Raw genomic sequence first — 16,824 nt, 5'->3', positions numbered from 1 at the left:
TTTGTGAAAGGCTTTGCTCATTTTAGCCACTGTGTGAGAGGATGTTGCATACTCCATACTTACTTTTACCCTTTTAAAGACTCAAATATCTGCTGTTCATTCTCCCATGAAGTTATCCCTGACTCCTGTTTTTATTCACTTAGTTGATTTCAGCTCTCGTGCCTCAAAATATTTGGTAGGTCAGGTTATTTTGGTGCCGTGAAAACACTGGTTGCCTCGCATCGAGAGCGCGACTTTGCTCAACTTTGCTCTGAAGTTTAAACGAAAATGATTTGACACCCTGGTGTTTGCAAACAAAACAAAGATTTTTGCATGAGAGGAAGAAACCCAAAGCGCACTCCCAAAACCTCCAAGACCCAAAGCTGTAGCGATAACAGAGTCTGCCTGATACCTGCATGTAGTGGAACGATTCCATAATAGAAAAGAAAACAGAGTGGGCATGAGGGGGAGGGAGGGGAGGGGGAGAACGAGAGAGGTGAACAGACAGTGAATGCACACCTTCTGAGGGCAGTTTCATAATGCTAAGAGGAGGATTGTCTCGCCAGTATTCAAATGGCCCAGCTTTGAATGGAGGTCCATGGCAGCGTGGGCAGGAGCTCGCGGAGGCAGAGGGGAGGAAAGTTCATCGGTGTCACTCATTCAAAGCCTCTTTCTCTATTTTCGGTCCCGGCGACTCACAAACGTTGGGGTGGCACACAAATACGCACACACAGAGCACTGGTTTTATCATCTAATGCTCAGGGAATCTGTGTGTGATGCAAAAATGTAACAGTGGCGAATGGTTAGCATGAAAGATTTTAGCATTTAAAAAATGAAACAACTATGCGTCTACTCTTTTATCTCGTGTTTCAATTATAATACTATAATAAGTCTATTGCCCCATTTCGGAGGGAGTTTTTATTTTATTTAATTTTTTAAAAGCAGCTGAACACGGAGTGGAAGCCTTTCATATTAAAAATAGATTGCATTGTTAAATATTACACATTGTATTTTTACGCCTGTTGACTTCTGACAGATGTTTAGTGTGTAGTTGATGTCCCATGTTGCCCTCAGGTGACTGAGCTGTTAGCAGTTACATGAAATGCAACTGAATTTTTCATCTATACTTTTTCAGTGACTGTATTTAAATATTATATATTATATATTCATCTACTGTACATTTATTTATTTAATGAAAATGAAGCATTGTGTGAGTAAGTAAGTGCTGTGTAACTGTTTCCATAGGAATTCAGGGGGTAAGTAGCAGCCAGAATTAAGTAAGTGGCAGACTAACTGACACGTAGTCAAATGGTCTTGACTAATTGATCATCAGCAAGTGTGAGCACCTCCATAAAACCAGAAGTTTGCACATTGTTTGGCAGTTTGCACATCTGGAGGACTTAGGTCTGTGTGGTCTGTCTGTTTGAAAGGGTTATAAGGCAATTTACAAACAAGTCGATTATTCTACCGTGAGAAACATTATTCACAAGGGGAAACCATTTGAGTCAGCTGCTAATCTTCCTGGGGTAGATGTCCCAGTAAATTCATATCAAGGTTGTGCAATGCTCAGAGAAACTGAAAAAAACCCCTAAAAACTAAAAAGTCACTACATGCTTCAGTTAAATGTTAAAAGTTCATGGAAGACTGAAAAATTATGGCTTGTTTAGAAGGGTTATTAGATGAAAGCCTTTTCACTCTAAAAAGACTATGGCAGCACAGCTGAGGAAAACTGCAGCTGAACAAACCAAAAGATTTCTAGAGCAATGTGTTTTGAACAGATAAGTCCAAAGTGGAAATGTTTGGCCATAATATATAGCAAAAATCAAATATTGGCACAAATGCTTCAGCTCTAAAGCACGGAGGTGGAGGGTGATGATTTGGGCTTGATTCGCAGCAACAGGACATCAACACCTTGCAGCCATTGAGTCGACCATAAACTCCTAGGACTGCCAAAGTATTCTTGGGTCAAATGCGAGGCCATGTGTTTGAGAACGAAAGCTTATAATAACAATAATAATAATAATGGATTGCATTTATGTAGCGCTTTTCGAGACCCTCAAAGCGCTTTACAGTTCCACTATTCATTCACTCTCACATTCATATACTGGTGGAGGCAGCTACAGTTGTAGCCACAGCTGCCCTGGGGCAGACTGACAGAAGCGAGGCTGCCGTATCGCGCCATCGGCCCCTCTGGCCAACACCAGTAGGCGGTAGGTGAAGTGTCTTGCCCAAGGACACAACAACCAAGACAGACAGACCTGGGGATCGAACTGGCAACCTTCCGGTTACAAGATGAACTTCCCAAACTTTATCATATAACAGCTGAAAATGTACAAGAGAACAGCTGAAAAAGAAGAGAGTCAAGTGTCGCAATGGCCTTGTCAAGTCCAAATCAAAAACAAAGGCCTCTGTAGCAGCCTTTTTTAATTAATTGTCCGCTATATTGATTAGTATCGACTTATACAAACGATCTTATCGCCTCTCATCTTTTCAGTTGGAGTATTGTGAAACTGCATGATGCAAAAACTGTTGTCTTGGCCTAATTTAATAAGTTTGATCTCAGGGAATAATGTTCTGGAATGCATATCGCTTCATCAGCAGAATACGTGATGAGTGAAACCTATGGAAATAGACATGAAGTTTGGAGCGCTTGCAGCTTTTATGATCATCACTGCCACACAAACAGTCACTTCACTAAGTCAATAAGCTGGGCGTATGGGACATTAAGCACCGACTCCTAATAAATAGAACACTGGCTTGATAAACAAATTGCAGCCACAGTGACAAAAATAGATATTAAATTACTGATTCGTGTATCATTTGTCTGCCACTTATATTCATGGTGAATAATTCATTTGAACTAATATCCAAACCAAACTGGCACTCGGCAGTCTAAACTCAGTGCTTTCTGCTTTATAATAACATACTGTTGTCTTCTTTGCTGTCCAGATCGTGTCTATGGGCTTTTTTTTCGGGGACAAGGCGTACCTGAGGAGCAGCTGGAACGTTCTGGACGGGATGCTCGTCATGATTTCTGTTATTGACATCCTGGTGTCTCTCATTTCCCAATCCGAAACCAAGATCCTGGGCATGCTCAGAGTGCTGAGGCTGCTGAGAACTCTGAGACCGCTACGGTAAGTGACTGAACATCATAGATAACTTCCCCTGGGGATGGTTGTTGTTAGCATTTTATTGATAACAGCATTGACACCAATACTTCTTATCAATTCAATTCAATTTTATTTATATAGCGCCAAATCACAACAAAAGTCGCCTCAAGGCGCTTCAAATACTTCTTATCAATATACGTATTTGCTGATATTCCTGGCCTGCTGTAAAATGGATATGGGTGCTTTTGATGCATTAGCACATTTTTTTCATCTGAGCTTCACAGCAAGCTGGTATGCAGTACTGTACTTCTGGAGCAAGCAGTTGTGGTAAATGCCTTATAGTTGAGAACGTGAACAACCACAGACAATATGCAGTTGTTTATCTGTGGTTGTCAGGACTGTTGACACCAACTTCGTGTTATTTTGACTAACAACAACTCAGACTTACTTTAATGGAGATAACGAGTTTCTGTGTGGTCATGGTACTCTTGAGAGGTTGAGAAAAAGAAGGAAACTGAACTTTAGGTTTGATGTTTATCCAAGAAACTTGTCTGTGAAGGTTTTTAGTCATCCAGCTCATCGTAGTCTAAAGAGTTTGGAAAGAAAGGCATCTGGACTTCTTTAAGTTTCACCGCTCATCTGAGAAGCTTCTAAGAGCAACGGATGAAGAGTCCCAGATTTAAAGCCCTATGGGAGTGTCGTCAAGAGGGTCATGGACCCCCTATTGATCCTCAACCTAATCACACAAGCCAAGCTGTGTAGGTCACAATCAGCCAAGGTTTTGGGTGAGTTCATTGTGAAACCTAGCCCCACCCTATCATGTGATTTACTGAGGTCAGATGGTCCAGGATGTGGGTGTTAAGGCGTCTGGGAAGGGATCTCAAAACTGGATTACAGATGGCAGACAGTTGGTGTCATAAGCCACCACCTCTGTTCAAAGATGATTGTTCACAGTGGACATAGATGGCTTTTCCACTCCTCTTTCAAACCATCTGTCTTCTCTGTCCAAAATGTGAACGTTGGCATCTTTGAAAGAGTGACCTTTGTCCTTTAGATGCAGATGGACAGCAGATTGTCCCGTCGAGATGGCTCTTCTATGCTGTGCCATGCGTTTATGAAGTGGCTGTTTGAGAAGCTTTGATAATCTCAACCAGTTGCTCTTAGAACTGAAGAAGCTTCTCGGATGAGAGGTAAAACGTCTTCAAGAAAATGAAAGAAGTCCAGACACTTTTCTTTCCAAGCTCCTTAGATCCTAGAACCTTCTTCACTTTTACAAGCAAAAGGTGGAGAGTCCAATATGTTAAACTCCAAGTGTTTTTTTTTCTATTTAGAGGTCCTGTTGATCATGTGAGCGGAAAGTGTGAAAAAAAGGGTCTACAAGCTCTTGAATCATGGGGCGTATTTCGTTTTTCACAGGACTCTATACAAGTCTGCGAAAACCTCCTTTTTCACATGACAGTATAAAATAATAATAATCAGTAGCTGGTGAGCAATGTTAAAAGACACATATAGGAAAGACTCTTAAATACAGCAAACGTAAAAGTGTTGCAAATCCTTGGTTCAATAGTTCCAGTAGTAAAAACGATATGTTTTCAAGTGTTGTCATAAATAAGTAGGAACAAACTTCCTCTCAGTCTCAGTAAGGAGATGCAAGTGTGTCAGTGTGTGTGTCTATGTGTGTATGCATTTATTTTAGCATGCATTCATGTTAATGTCAGCATGCACACAATTTCACAGTTGTGTTTATTTGAGCGGAAATAATTCAGAAATTACCGATTTGAACATCGTTTTTGTATTTTCCAAATATTTGCACTGCTTTGAGTTTTATCTATTCTGTGTGTGTGTGTGTGTGTGTGTGTGTGTGTGTGTGTGTGTGTGTGTGTGTGTGTGTGTGTGTGTGTGCGTGCTTGTACACATGCAGCCTCTTGGATGTCTCATCTCGTGAAGGGGAGCTCTCCAGGCTTTGCCCTCTTTTGAATATTTATCACCATTCTCGGGAAGAGCACAAAAATCAAATATTCATTTTCATCCTGCCAAATTTACCCGCTGAACAGCACTGATCTCTTTCCCCCATCCTTTTGCTTTTTTAACTTTCACCTTTGACATGAAAGTGAAATGTTTTGACGAGACTGCTTTTGCTCTCCTGCGTTCAAAGCGCTACTTTCGTCTTTGACTTCGTTCTGTAATGTTTGGGTTTAATTAAACCGGGTGAATTTCCAGTTAGTTGGCCAGGTTCTGTTTTTTTCATCACTTTTCTGTCACATTCCAGCCTTCAGAAGTTACTTGGTTTGGGGTTTGTTTGTAGTGTTTTCTTCATGTTCCTACATGTAGGCATCAGTAGTGTAGTAGCTACAATGCTGTTCTTTTTAAAAGAAACTATGCTCAAAACTGGATTAACCTAATGTCCACATCGTATCTGTGTTAGCAGCGTTTACTAGTACATAACAACAGTTAAGTGTCTGTTATCAGTCACTGTAAAACCTTCTACAACAGCAAAGACTGTTTTAATGCAAACTGAGGATTGTGTGGGTTGAAAGAGAAATTGAGGCATAAATATAGTCCCTTTTAAACTATTGTAACAAGTAATTAACTTCTAATCTTTACTAGTTACTGGTTTGTGCATGTTCTGTTTAACGGTTACGGATGCTGCTAAAAAAAAGGCTTAAATAGATATCTCATTAACCCTCTGAGGTCTAAATTATGGCGATGACGCCAATCCTAGCCAGAATTTGCAACTTTTGTTTTTATTAAATTGTTCACTCAAGTCTACTCGATCAGGGACAAAGGAAGTAACCATTCTTACTGACATGCACTAAAAAGTGTTCCATTTATATTTGTGTTGGCTTTTTTCTGTTTGTATGAGTTATCACCAATGACAGCTTAGACAAGGGGTGGGGGAACTCCAGGCCTCAAGGGCCGGTGTCCTGCAGGTTTTAGATGTGTCCTTCATCCAAATGGCCAAAAATTACTGCTCAACATGTCATGAAGTTGCCTGGAGTTCCCCACCCCTGCCTTAGACCTTAGAGGATTCATAAGCAACTTCTTGCAAAGTGCAATGTTGTCAGCAAAACTACTGAGCTGAATTGCACTGATCTTGTTGGTGAAGTGAAGCATGGGCAGATGAAGGACCGAGTGGAATTTGGTGTGGATCCATAATTATTCTCTGCAAAAAAAAAAAAAAGGAAAAAGAAGAATCTAAACAGGGAATTGGCTTTTGCATTGACATTGCCATTGGCGCTGACACTGGCATTTGCATTGGCACTGGCTTTGGCAGGGGAATCACTGTGAGTGCCCTTTTAGAAAGCCCGTGATCTTCCTGTGGATAATTCATTATGGATATATGTTTGGGCTTGCAGTCACACTGTGGGATGAATTTGTAACTAATGAAATCCCTCAATGCAAAAAAATCAGTCTTTCTTCAGCCCTGGTGCTGTCTTACTGAAATGGTAATGTGACATTAAAAGTATAAGCTTGCTGTCAAATGAGTGGATTCCTAATTAAATTTGGTGCAACTGTGACAAACTAAATGCTTGAAGAGATTCACCTGTTTCTAAATGCCGCTGAATCCTCTTTAAGTCTTTCTGTTATACGCCCTGCTTTATTTAATCCTCAGATGACAGCTGAGTTTGTATTAACAGGGCTAGCAACGGTTTTAAAGTCAGATTAGAAAAAAATATGAAACAATTACAAGAGGAAATTGGACCTATTTTGAGTCTGGGGGAAATATTTTTAGGAGCAAAGGGCAACAATTTCCTTCAGGCATGATGTCACCAGTTTGACGGAGATGCAGAATGGCAGGGAACGATGGGCAGATCTAGACTCGATACAAAGAGAGGCAGAAAGCAAAGGAGAGAGAAAAGACAGGAAGAGAAGAAGAGAATAAGAAAGAGCTGAGCTGTGGAGCTTGGTTCTCTTCTCTGCTGAGGCTGCAGATGAATTAAAGGAAAGAAATACCAAAAATCATTTTTAAGTTATTAACTTTTAATCCATAAGAAGGAGCGCAGCTTTAAAGGCTATATTAAGCTATAAGTTTGCTGCTCTGGTTTATACGGTATAGTCTGATTATAGTGTACTCTGTACTTAAAACTGTTGCTTGGAAGATGACAACACTGACTTCAGAAGCGAAACAATTATCAGCAAAAAATTGTGCTTCTTGAAGCTAGCTACTACTAAAACTAATACTGAAGTGCTAAAAGCTTAATCCAGCCTCATTGGGAAGATGCAGACGCAGAGCAGTGATGCCTGTAGCTGTGTTGGCACAGATCATTTCAAACATTAACAGGACGTTGTATGGACATCAACATTAGTTGTCAAATCATACTCCCTCACGTGTTTACTAAACAAGCTAACTAGCTAACTTTTCCTCTCTATTTAAGCATAAAAAACAAATCGCATAAGATGCAGGACCACTGATAGCTGCTACATAGTGCAGACGCTGGATTATTTAGGTTGGGCAGGACCCAGGTGCAGCCATTGGAGACAGAGATAATTAACTAAAAAGCAGTTTTATTGCCAAATCTAGAGGCTCAAAGGAAATACAAAAAACAAAATTAGGTACTAGGAACCGGAAACTAGAAAACATGTAAACTACTAAAAAAAAAGGAACTCGCAGAAAAATAAAAAAAAACACACAGTATGAGCTGACGACGTGACCACGAGCAGAGGGAGACTGAGGACATAATTACAGAAAAACTGAAAAAAAGTCTACAGAGAAACAGATACGGGGACAGCAACAATGGAGACAAGAGATAAACAAACATGAAGACAAGGCTGACTAAACACAGGGGAAGACGATGCACTGAAAACTCTAAGATGACTAAGAACTGAAGGCTAACTGAAGCATACTTTATACACAACGTAAATATAACCATGAAACTATGAATCACACAGAATATTCCAACAAACAAGTCTGGAAACACAGAAAGACCCAGTATCAGGACAATTTAGTGTTATTTGTCTGAGAATGGAATAGAATACAATAGGTTTCGGTGCATTGACTTGCCATCAGATTAATGTGAGATTTCAAGGTGACTTCTTGAAATTACATATTTGGAGAACAGAATAAGCAGAAGAAATGTATGAATGGCTAGTAAGATTCTTAATATCAAATTTTAACTTTCAGCCAAAGTAACTGCTGAGTCCTTACTTAGGCTGTAGTGACACTAGAGAAAACAGTGGTTGGGTACCATAGTGCAACAAAAAACTATTACCACTTATGATCTTGCATAGCGTTGCCTTTAAAATGGGTTGCTTCAAAGATGGTCATCAGGACTGTGCCCACGTGCTGTCAGCTGCTATGTTCAAAGTGACTTTGATGTGTCAAAACCACAATAAAACAGCAAGAGTCAATTTGCTATCAGTAAGCAATAGAATGGTTGGGCAGTGGCGTCAATTTGGCAACTACATCGAATCAGTTTGTGGATACAGTGATTAACCATGATATATCAGTGAAAATCCAAATCTATTGATGTCTAAAATTCACATGAACCTCACAGATTTGAAACTGAAATTCAGAAAGTCCTCTAGAAGTACTGAGGTAGTTGTTGAAGGTCAGCGGTTTAACTGCAGAATGGTTGTCATGCTTGCTGCTTCAACATGTCTCTGAATACAACAAGAATACAAAGAGTCAGTAACCAGATAAGTTGTGTCCCCTAGTTCAGCTCATAGGGGCAGAATGATTCAGACTGAATCAATCGGGATGACAGTGATGTGTCAGTTGGGTTAGGATCCTAAATATTTGGAAACAGGTTGCCTCCAACGCGAGAAACAAGAACAATCACCTTGTGATTGAAAGTTGTTGCCACCTGTAGGTGTTGCATCCTCAAGCTCAAGGTCACCACTTAGGTCTGGTAGCCACAACTACTTGCATTTGGTCACCGACAACAATATGAATAAATAAATGAAAATAATCAATCTCACGGGCAACCACCAATTTCTTCTTAGTCACATGGAGGTTGCTGCTCAGTTCCAGAGTTTTTTTCCTTATTTGTTCCTGTATTAAGACTGTTTTAAGTGCAGAAGCCCAACCCACCAGCTGTTCAAACCTTCTGTTTACAAGGGGCAGCCAATCAGAAGAAAACTGGCTTAAAGGGAAGGGGAAAGGAGCTAAAATGACTTGGTTCCAACAGAAAATCAACTGAATAGCTGCGCCAAGCCCCGGTATGAGACAAATGATTGTTTTCCAATCATGACTCAATGCAAAGCTACTTTAGTCGAGTCCAAAAATAAAATTATGAAGCAGGAAATGAGCACAACGGGGCCCTTTTAAAAATATTTACTAGAACATGTCATTACCATTTTGCCAGTTTGTTAAATAAAAAATTACAGCAACCACTCAACCAGAATAATGTATGTGTAAAACTTCCAAACTGTAACATTAAATCAGTTAGTCCCCCAAATTCCCCAAACACACCAGAAAACAGGCACGGCTTCATAAAGCTACAGAATTTCCTTCAATATCAGCTTGTTATCACCCCAATTCAACTGTGGCAAACTCACACTCACTGGGTATTTTAATTAAATATGAACTCGTCTGTGTTTTCCCCTCCGGCACCGCGGTGGCACATGGGGGTTCACGCAGGCAGCATCAGAGCTGCCGACGCCGATATGAGAAGAAAACTCAATCAACAATCATTCATGTCCTCAGGGCCTAAAAAGCTGTAGCAACTTAGACGACCAAGTTTTAAGGCTACAATACTTAGTTACAATATGCACTTTGCACATCTTAAGTGCGATAAGGTGAAGCGGTTGCTCTAAACTAGCCGTGTATGTTGGATGAGTTTTACTGCAACAGACGTTACGCAGGAGTCTGTTGCTGTTTCCTCCTCATTAGAGATATTAATGATAGCATTCATTGCACGCGCGTGTGTGTTGTGTGCATCTGTGCATGTGACAGAATGATGCATCGGCTTTGTTTAACAGGGAGCACGCACACACCTCTGCAGTCATTCATCAAGCCCACTACCTGAGCTGAGGGAAGTCCTCGGGGAGGTCCCGCGAGTTAACACCCCCCATGTCATCGAGTGGCACTTTTATGTCACCCCACAGCACCTACAGCTCATCGACAATTAAGGTGCAACCTAGAAACCCCTACCCCAAAACCCTCTCCACGTTCATCATTAGTTATAGCTGCCACCGAGCTCCATCGCAGGCAGACCGGAGTGTCGAGGTCAGAGAGAGCCAGCAGGTTGCTTTTATCGATGAATCCCCTGCTGCGGTTGACCTCGATCGGATCAGCCTTTTGAGCACATCCGTCAGTTGATGATGATGTAATTACCTCAATGCTGGTGGCCTAATTGACTTATAACATATAATTACAAGTGCCTAACCCTGCGATGTGACATGTCACTGTCTTTCTTTTGCATTTCCGTAAGCACAATGAGAGATTGGGCTGAAGCGATGATGAGGAACGCCAGCTGGGGGCTGAAAAGGAGAGGAAAATTCACAGAGCTAGGTGGAGTGACAGGCAAAGTTCTGACCAAAAAAAAAGTGAGAAAAAAAGCAAGAAAAGAAGAGCTGCCTCATTTTTTATTCCCTCTGTATTCCTGCAACTCACCAGCCCTCCTCTCCTCCCTCTGTTCCCTATTTCTATCTCTCGGCGTCGCTTAATTACACCCAGTGTTTGCACTGTGGGAGTACGGCTGCCACTTATTGCCCTACTTGTTGTTCCCTTTACTCCGTGTGAGGAATAAGCTGGTGGTGGAAGGAGAGGAAGTGGGAGAGAGAGAGATGGGTGGTGCATGTGTGCAGGTGGTGAGGATCGTGGCACGCTCCTCATTGCTCCTTTGTGCGGTGCAAAACAAGGACACCGCCATGAAATTATGCAGAAGGTAGATCAGACAAAGCAAACTTCTTTCTCTCCTTCTGCTCTCTCCGTTCAGCTTCCCCTCATCCTCCTTTTTGTGCCATATGCAAATAGACATAACGGAGAGAAGCCCACTGCAGCGTGTCCTTCATGTACCGCATCATCAGAGTGTATTGACTTAGAGTGAGAGCCTCGTCTCTCCATAGTTTCTCTCCTTAATAAGCCTTTTCACTTCAGCGTACTTGTTAGAGTTTGGTTTGAAAGGACGTGAAAAGGTACAGAGGCTCGTCTGAGGTGTTCATATGCGACTCAGCAGTGTGCGGGAACTACAGCAAACTGGTCAAAAATGTTCAATTATTCAGGCTACTCAACACACAACCACTTGAATAGGTCGGTTATGTGTATTTCAAAATAGACGTGTCTTTTCAGAGATCTGAACGTTATGAGTTGTCTGTCCTTCCATGGTAAATGGACTTTTCTTCTACTTGAAGGGTGCACCCTACTCTCTGCCTATTACAGGTGGGATAGGTTCCAGCCCTGCCTCGTGACCCTGAATTAGATTATTGGAAGAAAATGGTTGGATGGTGCTTGGAAGTGTTATTTACACTTAGTTAAGTTTTAAAAAGTTGAAAAGAACTAAGCTAATATTATGCAAGTAACTTAACGTCTTTTCTTCGGCTGAACGTCTAATATTTACTAAATACTGAGGGCTAAACTGTTTCCCCACAGTCCATCTCTCTCCTGGCACTAGCAGCAGCAGTGTGTCTAAAGCACTGCGCAGTTAGAGCTGAAGCTACATGACACACAGCTGCCACACAGCATGCAGTATTGTTGGGTGGATGCTAGTCTGTTAACTCCTGAAAGCAATGACTCTTAACAACTTTTCTGGTGGAAACCAAGCATTGCTCTGTGTCCTATTCAGTTTAGTAAAACTGTAGTAAAAAGTTAATAAAGTCACTTGGTAAATTTAAGTAGGTAAATGGAATAAGTTTAATCAAATGCTTTAAAATCCACCATGAAAAGAAATATGAGTAAAACCTGGACGTCATTTGGTCTTTTTTTTTTTTTTTTTACCAGAAATGACTACAGACTGAAACTGGACTTTGATCAGTGTCATTGCCAAGGGACTGAATGCAAACATGCTGTCAAAGAACAGGAGAATGACTCCCTGGAGACATTCACAGTTGCACTCCTTGAGTACTAGTGCCCTCTATAGGCCAGATGTGGAGCCTCAGCCTATTATGGCAGTGAGTCAAACACATTGGAGCCACTTTGGTCCTGAGCACATTACAGTATTTTGGACTCTCACAGAGACTGAACCACTAAATATTAAGACCAAATGTGAACAGGACCTGGGGTGTTCTTTTGAAGATGGTGAGTGGAAACCACAATGTGAGGGAGCACTACCAGCCACCACAAGGTTTTTCACTTTTAACAACAGTGTCTATTTACACCAGAAAGACACCAAAGACAAATAAATCAATTTCAAATTTTTGCCCTAGATGCAAAGTTATAGCCAATAACATGTAAAAATTCAAACATTGCAAAGAGATTCTTAAAGAGATTCTCAGATTTGAGATCCCTCGCTCTGCTAGATTAACCTTTTTTAGACAACACGTCCCATTTCCTGTTTGCCTAAAGAAAGAATCTGCTGTGAATACTGGCAATAAATATGTCTACGCTGATTAAAGCAATCTCCTCTGACATGTTTTGAGGCTGTGACATCGATTGGTTTCTGTACTCACATGTTGAAGCTTCAACATTTGGTTGTTGCCATGTTTGTTTATTTGCATCCAGACGCAGCCATGTTTAGACTACAGTGTGGAGCACAAAGGTGCTAATGCAAACAAGTTTCTTTAGCATGCTATAGCCATAATCTTTATAGTTGTAACTCACAGATATACTGTTTAACTCGGTGAAAATGAAGCACAAGCCTGCTGGGTAGTCTTTAATACAAATCATGCCTTCTTATTTTGTCAGATTAGAAATATACTCCAAGAGGCGCTGATAATAGAAAACGAATGGAGAAGTTCAGTTTAGTGAAGTAGCTGAGGTTAAGCCTTATACCACATCTAATAGCTACACCTGTCTTCCCTAACTTTAGACCAAATGGCACATACACACACAAATGGTTGAAACATTCAATAAACAAATAGTTAAAATAGCAAAAAGCAGTGAAGTGCAGGCAGGAAAAAAAGGGCAGCCACTGACTTGTAATTCTCTGATCAGGGCTATTGATCACTGCGACCTTGGTCAGTCTTGGCTCCTTATTATCTCATGTCTTCTCTTAATGTGCTATCGACTGTTCTATCACTCAATTGTCAGCCTGGAGAAAAACATACAGTGTAGACAAAGACAAATAGACAGTGGCAGAGAAGATTATCGCCTCAGCGGCTTTGGCTGCTGAGAAACTGTGTGGCAGTTTGTTTTTTAATCACCTGATCACCTCATATGTTTAGTGCTTGCTTGAAGAGAAAGCCCGTGCAGGCGAGCGCGTTACCCGTTAGGTTCCGTGTAGTATCTGTGTATTGAGTTTCTCCCTGTCAGAGAAGCACAGCTGCTGTGCAGTGCAGTGCCAGGTGCCCTGCTGGTGCTAATGAACCATCCTCATCAGTCCAGTAGCTTAATTAGAAGACTCTGTTTCTTTGACTGCAATAAGCAAAGAGATGTGTTTTTAAAGAAAAGAAAAGAGGGAGCAAATGAGAGACACAGCAAATAAACAAACTGCGATGGAGGGAGGGGCTGCGTGCGTGTCTAAAAGTGCCTGAAGTGAAGGCCTGGGGGGTAGGGGGCATGATGAGGTTGCGGGTTGGATCGCTGCAGGCATCCATTCTCCATCTGGTGTGAGCTGCACAGTAACTGACCTAAGAGTGTCCTGCACAAACCCCCACACACACATAGTGCACTAATGCCTCATTGTGTGCCATGTTCCAGCGTGATCAGCAGAGCCCCGGGCCTGAAGCTGGTGGTAGAGACCCTGATGTCGTCCCTGAAGCCCATCGGCAACATCGTGGTCATCTGCTGTGCCTTCTTCATTATCTTTGGCATCCTGGGAGTACAGGTGAGAGGGGAGGGGGAAATGGAGAGTATACGCACAGACCTAATGAGAAGACTCTGTAAGCCTGCTTGAGCAATTTGACATGTGATTGAATGCTCGCGCAGGTCTCCACCCTCTCCCGAACCACCTTGGGTGTATGTACATCTGGAAGGGCTATCAGAAAAACAGCTATTTTTTTATGCACTGTCCGACTTATAACTCATAGGCCTGGACGCTTATGTATGCTTATGTGGCCGCAATGAGTTTTCATGGCTAACAGCCCAAGGATCAATCCATACCAACAAGCTCTGTGGCCTTGGTGTAGTTCCAACTCCTGTTTGTCTGCCATCAGGACATTAATGTCCTTTAACCATCTGTCCAAGTAAAGTAAGGTCATAAAGGGTTAATGGCTGTTATGACACCATGAGGCAGCAGTTGGAATATTCACTCATGAAGTGCAGAATTCAACCTCCAGTGTTCCCAACGCTACCGATCCATATGTTGTCGCTCAGTGTCGATGTGCTTTTGGAGCTTTTTATAGCTTCAGTAAAGAGCATACACACTTTGCAAAGTCCCATATCACCCTAAATCGTGTAATATGAAACACATACTCTCAGGGTTGAACTAAAGCTTTCAAAACCTGGAGTCCAATCACAGCAGGGTCACCTATAAGCCATACAAACTTAACAGTGTTTTTGTGGTGGTTCAAATGTATGTGTGTGTGTGTTTTCTCCTCAGCTTTTCAAGGGAAAATTCTTCATTTGTCAAGGAGAGGATGTAAGGAACATCACCAATAAGTCAGACTGCTTGCAAGCCAGCAATAAGTGGGTCAGACACAAGTACAACTTTGACAACCTAGGACAAGTAAGACATTCGAAATGTCAAGATTCCTGATGGACAGATGCATGAATAAAAAAAACTGATGATGCTGATCACGTTTTTCAACGATTTTTAACTTTAGTCCGTGTTTACGTTTCAACCCTGTCATCCTTTCTCAGGCCTTGATGTCTCTCTTTGTGCTGGCGTCAAAAGATGGATGGGTCGACATTATGTACGATGGGCTTGATGCTGTGGGAGTTGACCAACAGGTAAATGTTAAATTGCGCACACAAAATGTTGGCAAGTCCCTTGGCTGTTCAATATAATTTCTGGATTTCGTCTAATACAGCCGTACCTGGCAGGCAGTCATTACTTAGAATGAGTGATGAAGACTTCTTAATGTAAAAAAAAAAATCCTCCACATAGAGCTAAAAGAAGATTGATGTTTCCGTCTGCAGCAAGAGCCCTGCACAGAACAGAGCAGGCAGCAATGACAATAGAATAAGACACTGAAGACGTCAGATACAGTATGAAAGGAGGAGGTTGCAGCTACAAAGCACTTGTGAGTAAGGTAAAGCAGCTTTGCTAGTTCGATTACCTGGGCCATCAGCTGACGTGGGCGGGCATCAACATCAGCTGATCTAACCTGATTGTGTCTGACCCGGGTTTGCAGCCAGCCTGAATTAACGTCCTTCCTGATTTTTCTGTTGTTTTTCAGCCTATAATGAACTACAACCCATGGATGTTGCTCTACTTCATCTCCTTCCTCCTGATCGTCGCCTTCTTCGTGCTCAACATGTTTGTAGGCGTGGTGGTGGAGAACTTCCATAAATGCCGGCGCCACCAGGAGGCCGAGGAGGCCAAACGCAGGGAGGAGAAGAGACTGAAACGCATGGAGAAAAAGAGACGGAGTAAGGAGAAGGAGCTGGCTGGTCGGTAGTCTTTCCACATCTTTCTGAGTCCTGCTTGATTCGAGCTTGAGCCTTTTTTTTTCCTTTTTGCTTTTTAATTTGATTTGGCCGAATACGGAAAAACGCAATTAGTGAGCTAGTATCAAATATAGTTGCTACTCTGCGGTAGAACTCCCTTTCCTTCGACCATCCTCTTTCCCTTTTACCGTGAGTAAAATGGAAAGAATTCTTAACCCAGTCTGGTGGTCACCTGCTCTGGCTCTGTTGAGTCTGCTGCAGGCTGTGGAGGCTTTTCTTCGACCCCAGCAATAATTAATCAAGCTGGATGTTAAGAAAAGCTCCCACAATCGGCAGGCTCGCAGAATTAGGACTGATGACCGCTGGAGTTAGCCGCCACCCTTTCCCTCCTCCCTTAACTTGCCTGGTCTACCGTAGACACCGTGCTTGGGATGGCCCCTTGGAGCATGCCCAGTGAGTGCTGACAGATGGGGCTTGCATGGTGGTGGGTATACAGAGCTAGAGGGAGGGGGAGTCAATGATTTCATCACCGTGGCCCGAAAAGGAGATGACCCCCCCTCCCTTCCTCTCTTCTGCATGCGGTTTAGTACAGCCGGAGGAGCAGGGATAGACCAAAATCTGGAAGAAAAGGAGGAAGAGTTTCAGCTGTAGCTTGTGAGATTTGCGAAGGAGTTAGAGCTAATTTCACGCCTGTCCCACCCTCACCTCCGGCTGTATAGGAGTTGATGACAAACTGCTTTTTTTTTTTTTTTTTTTTTACCTATTTTAATACTTTCCACTGCCTCCTACACCCCACAAAACAGTGCTAGCTTCTGCTAGCATTACCCTTCTTGGGAATTTGAGGCCTATACTCATGCCTGTACAGTATTTTGCCGAATCTATTCCAAAGGCACTTTTTTATATATATGTCTATATTTTGTACAAGGAGCAGTGGACACTTTTTTTTTAAGCCAAAAGGCAAAAAACCCAAACCTTTTCATTTCTTTTATATATATATAATTTTATTTGATAACCGGAATGTTTCCGTCGAGCTCTTGAGAAATACAGATGGAAATTGATCTTGCTTTTACAGGAGGTGTCCGCCAAGGCTATCTCATCCAATCAAGAAACTCACCCCCGACCCTGTCACACACAGTCTACGTGTAC

At 42.0% G+C, this 16,824-nt stretch overlaps 1 protein-coding gene across 10 annotated transcripts in view; it reads left to right on the top strand.

The window, feature by feature from the left end:
- cacna1g (calcium channel, voltage-dependent, T type, alpha 1G subunit) overlaps positions 1-16,824 on the top strand; it is a 221,697-nt gene that overhangs the window by 138,579 nt on the left and 66,294 nt on the right. For 8 of the 10 annotated variants that reach the window (XM_080305605.1, XM_080305606.1, XM_026177281.2 and 5 more), the window contains 5 exons: positions 2,929-3,113; positions 13,828-13,954; positions 14,669-14,794; positions 14,929-15,018; positions 15,468-15,660. In XM_080305605.1, the coding sequence (XP_080161731.1) occupies positions 2,929-3,113; positions 13,828-13,954; positions 14,669-14,794; positions 14,929-15,018; positions 15,468-15,660 (721 nt within the window). Of the gene's footprint in view, positions 1-2,928; positions 3,114-13,827; positions 13,955-14,668; positions 14,795-14,928; positions 15,019-15,467; positions 15,682-16,824 lie in introns of all 10 variants that reach the window. The other 2 variants (XM_026177284.2, XM_026177276.2) reach the window with 1 other exon arrangement.

The sequence above is a fragment of the Astatotilapia calliptera genome, chromosome 8 (genome assembly GCF_964374335.1).
Source record: "Astatotilapia calliptera chromosome 8, fAstCal68.1, whole genome shotgun sequence".
NCBI lineage: Eukaryota > Metazoa > Chordata > Actinopteri > Cichliformes > Cichlidae > Astatotilapia > Astatotilapia calliptera.
Note: the sequence above shows the minus strand (reverse complement) of the source record. Positions and strands in the feature narration are given on the sequence as shown.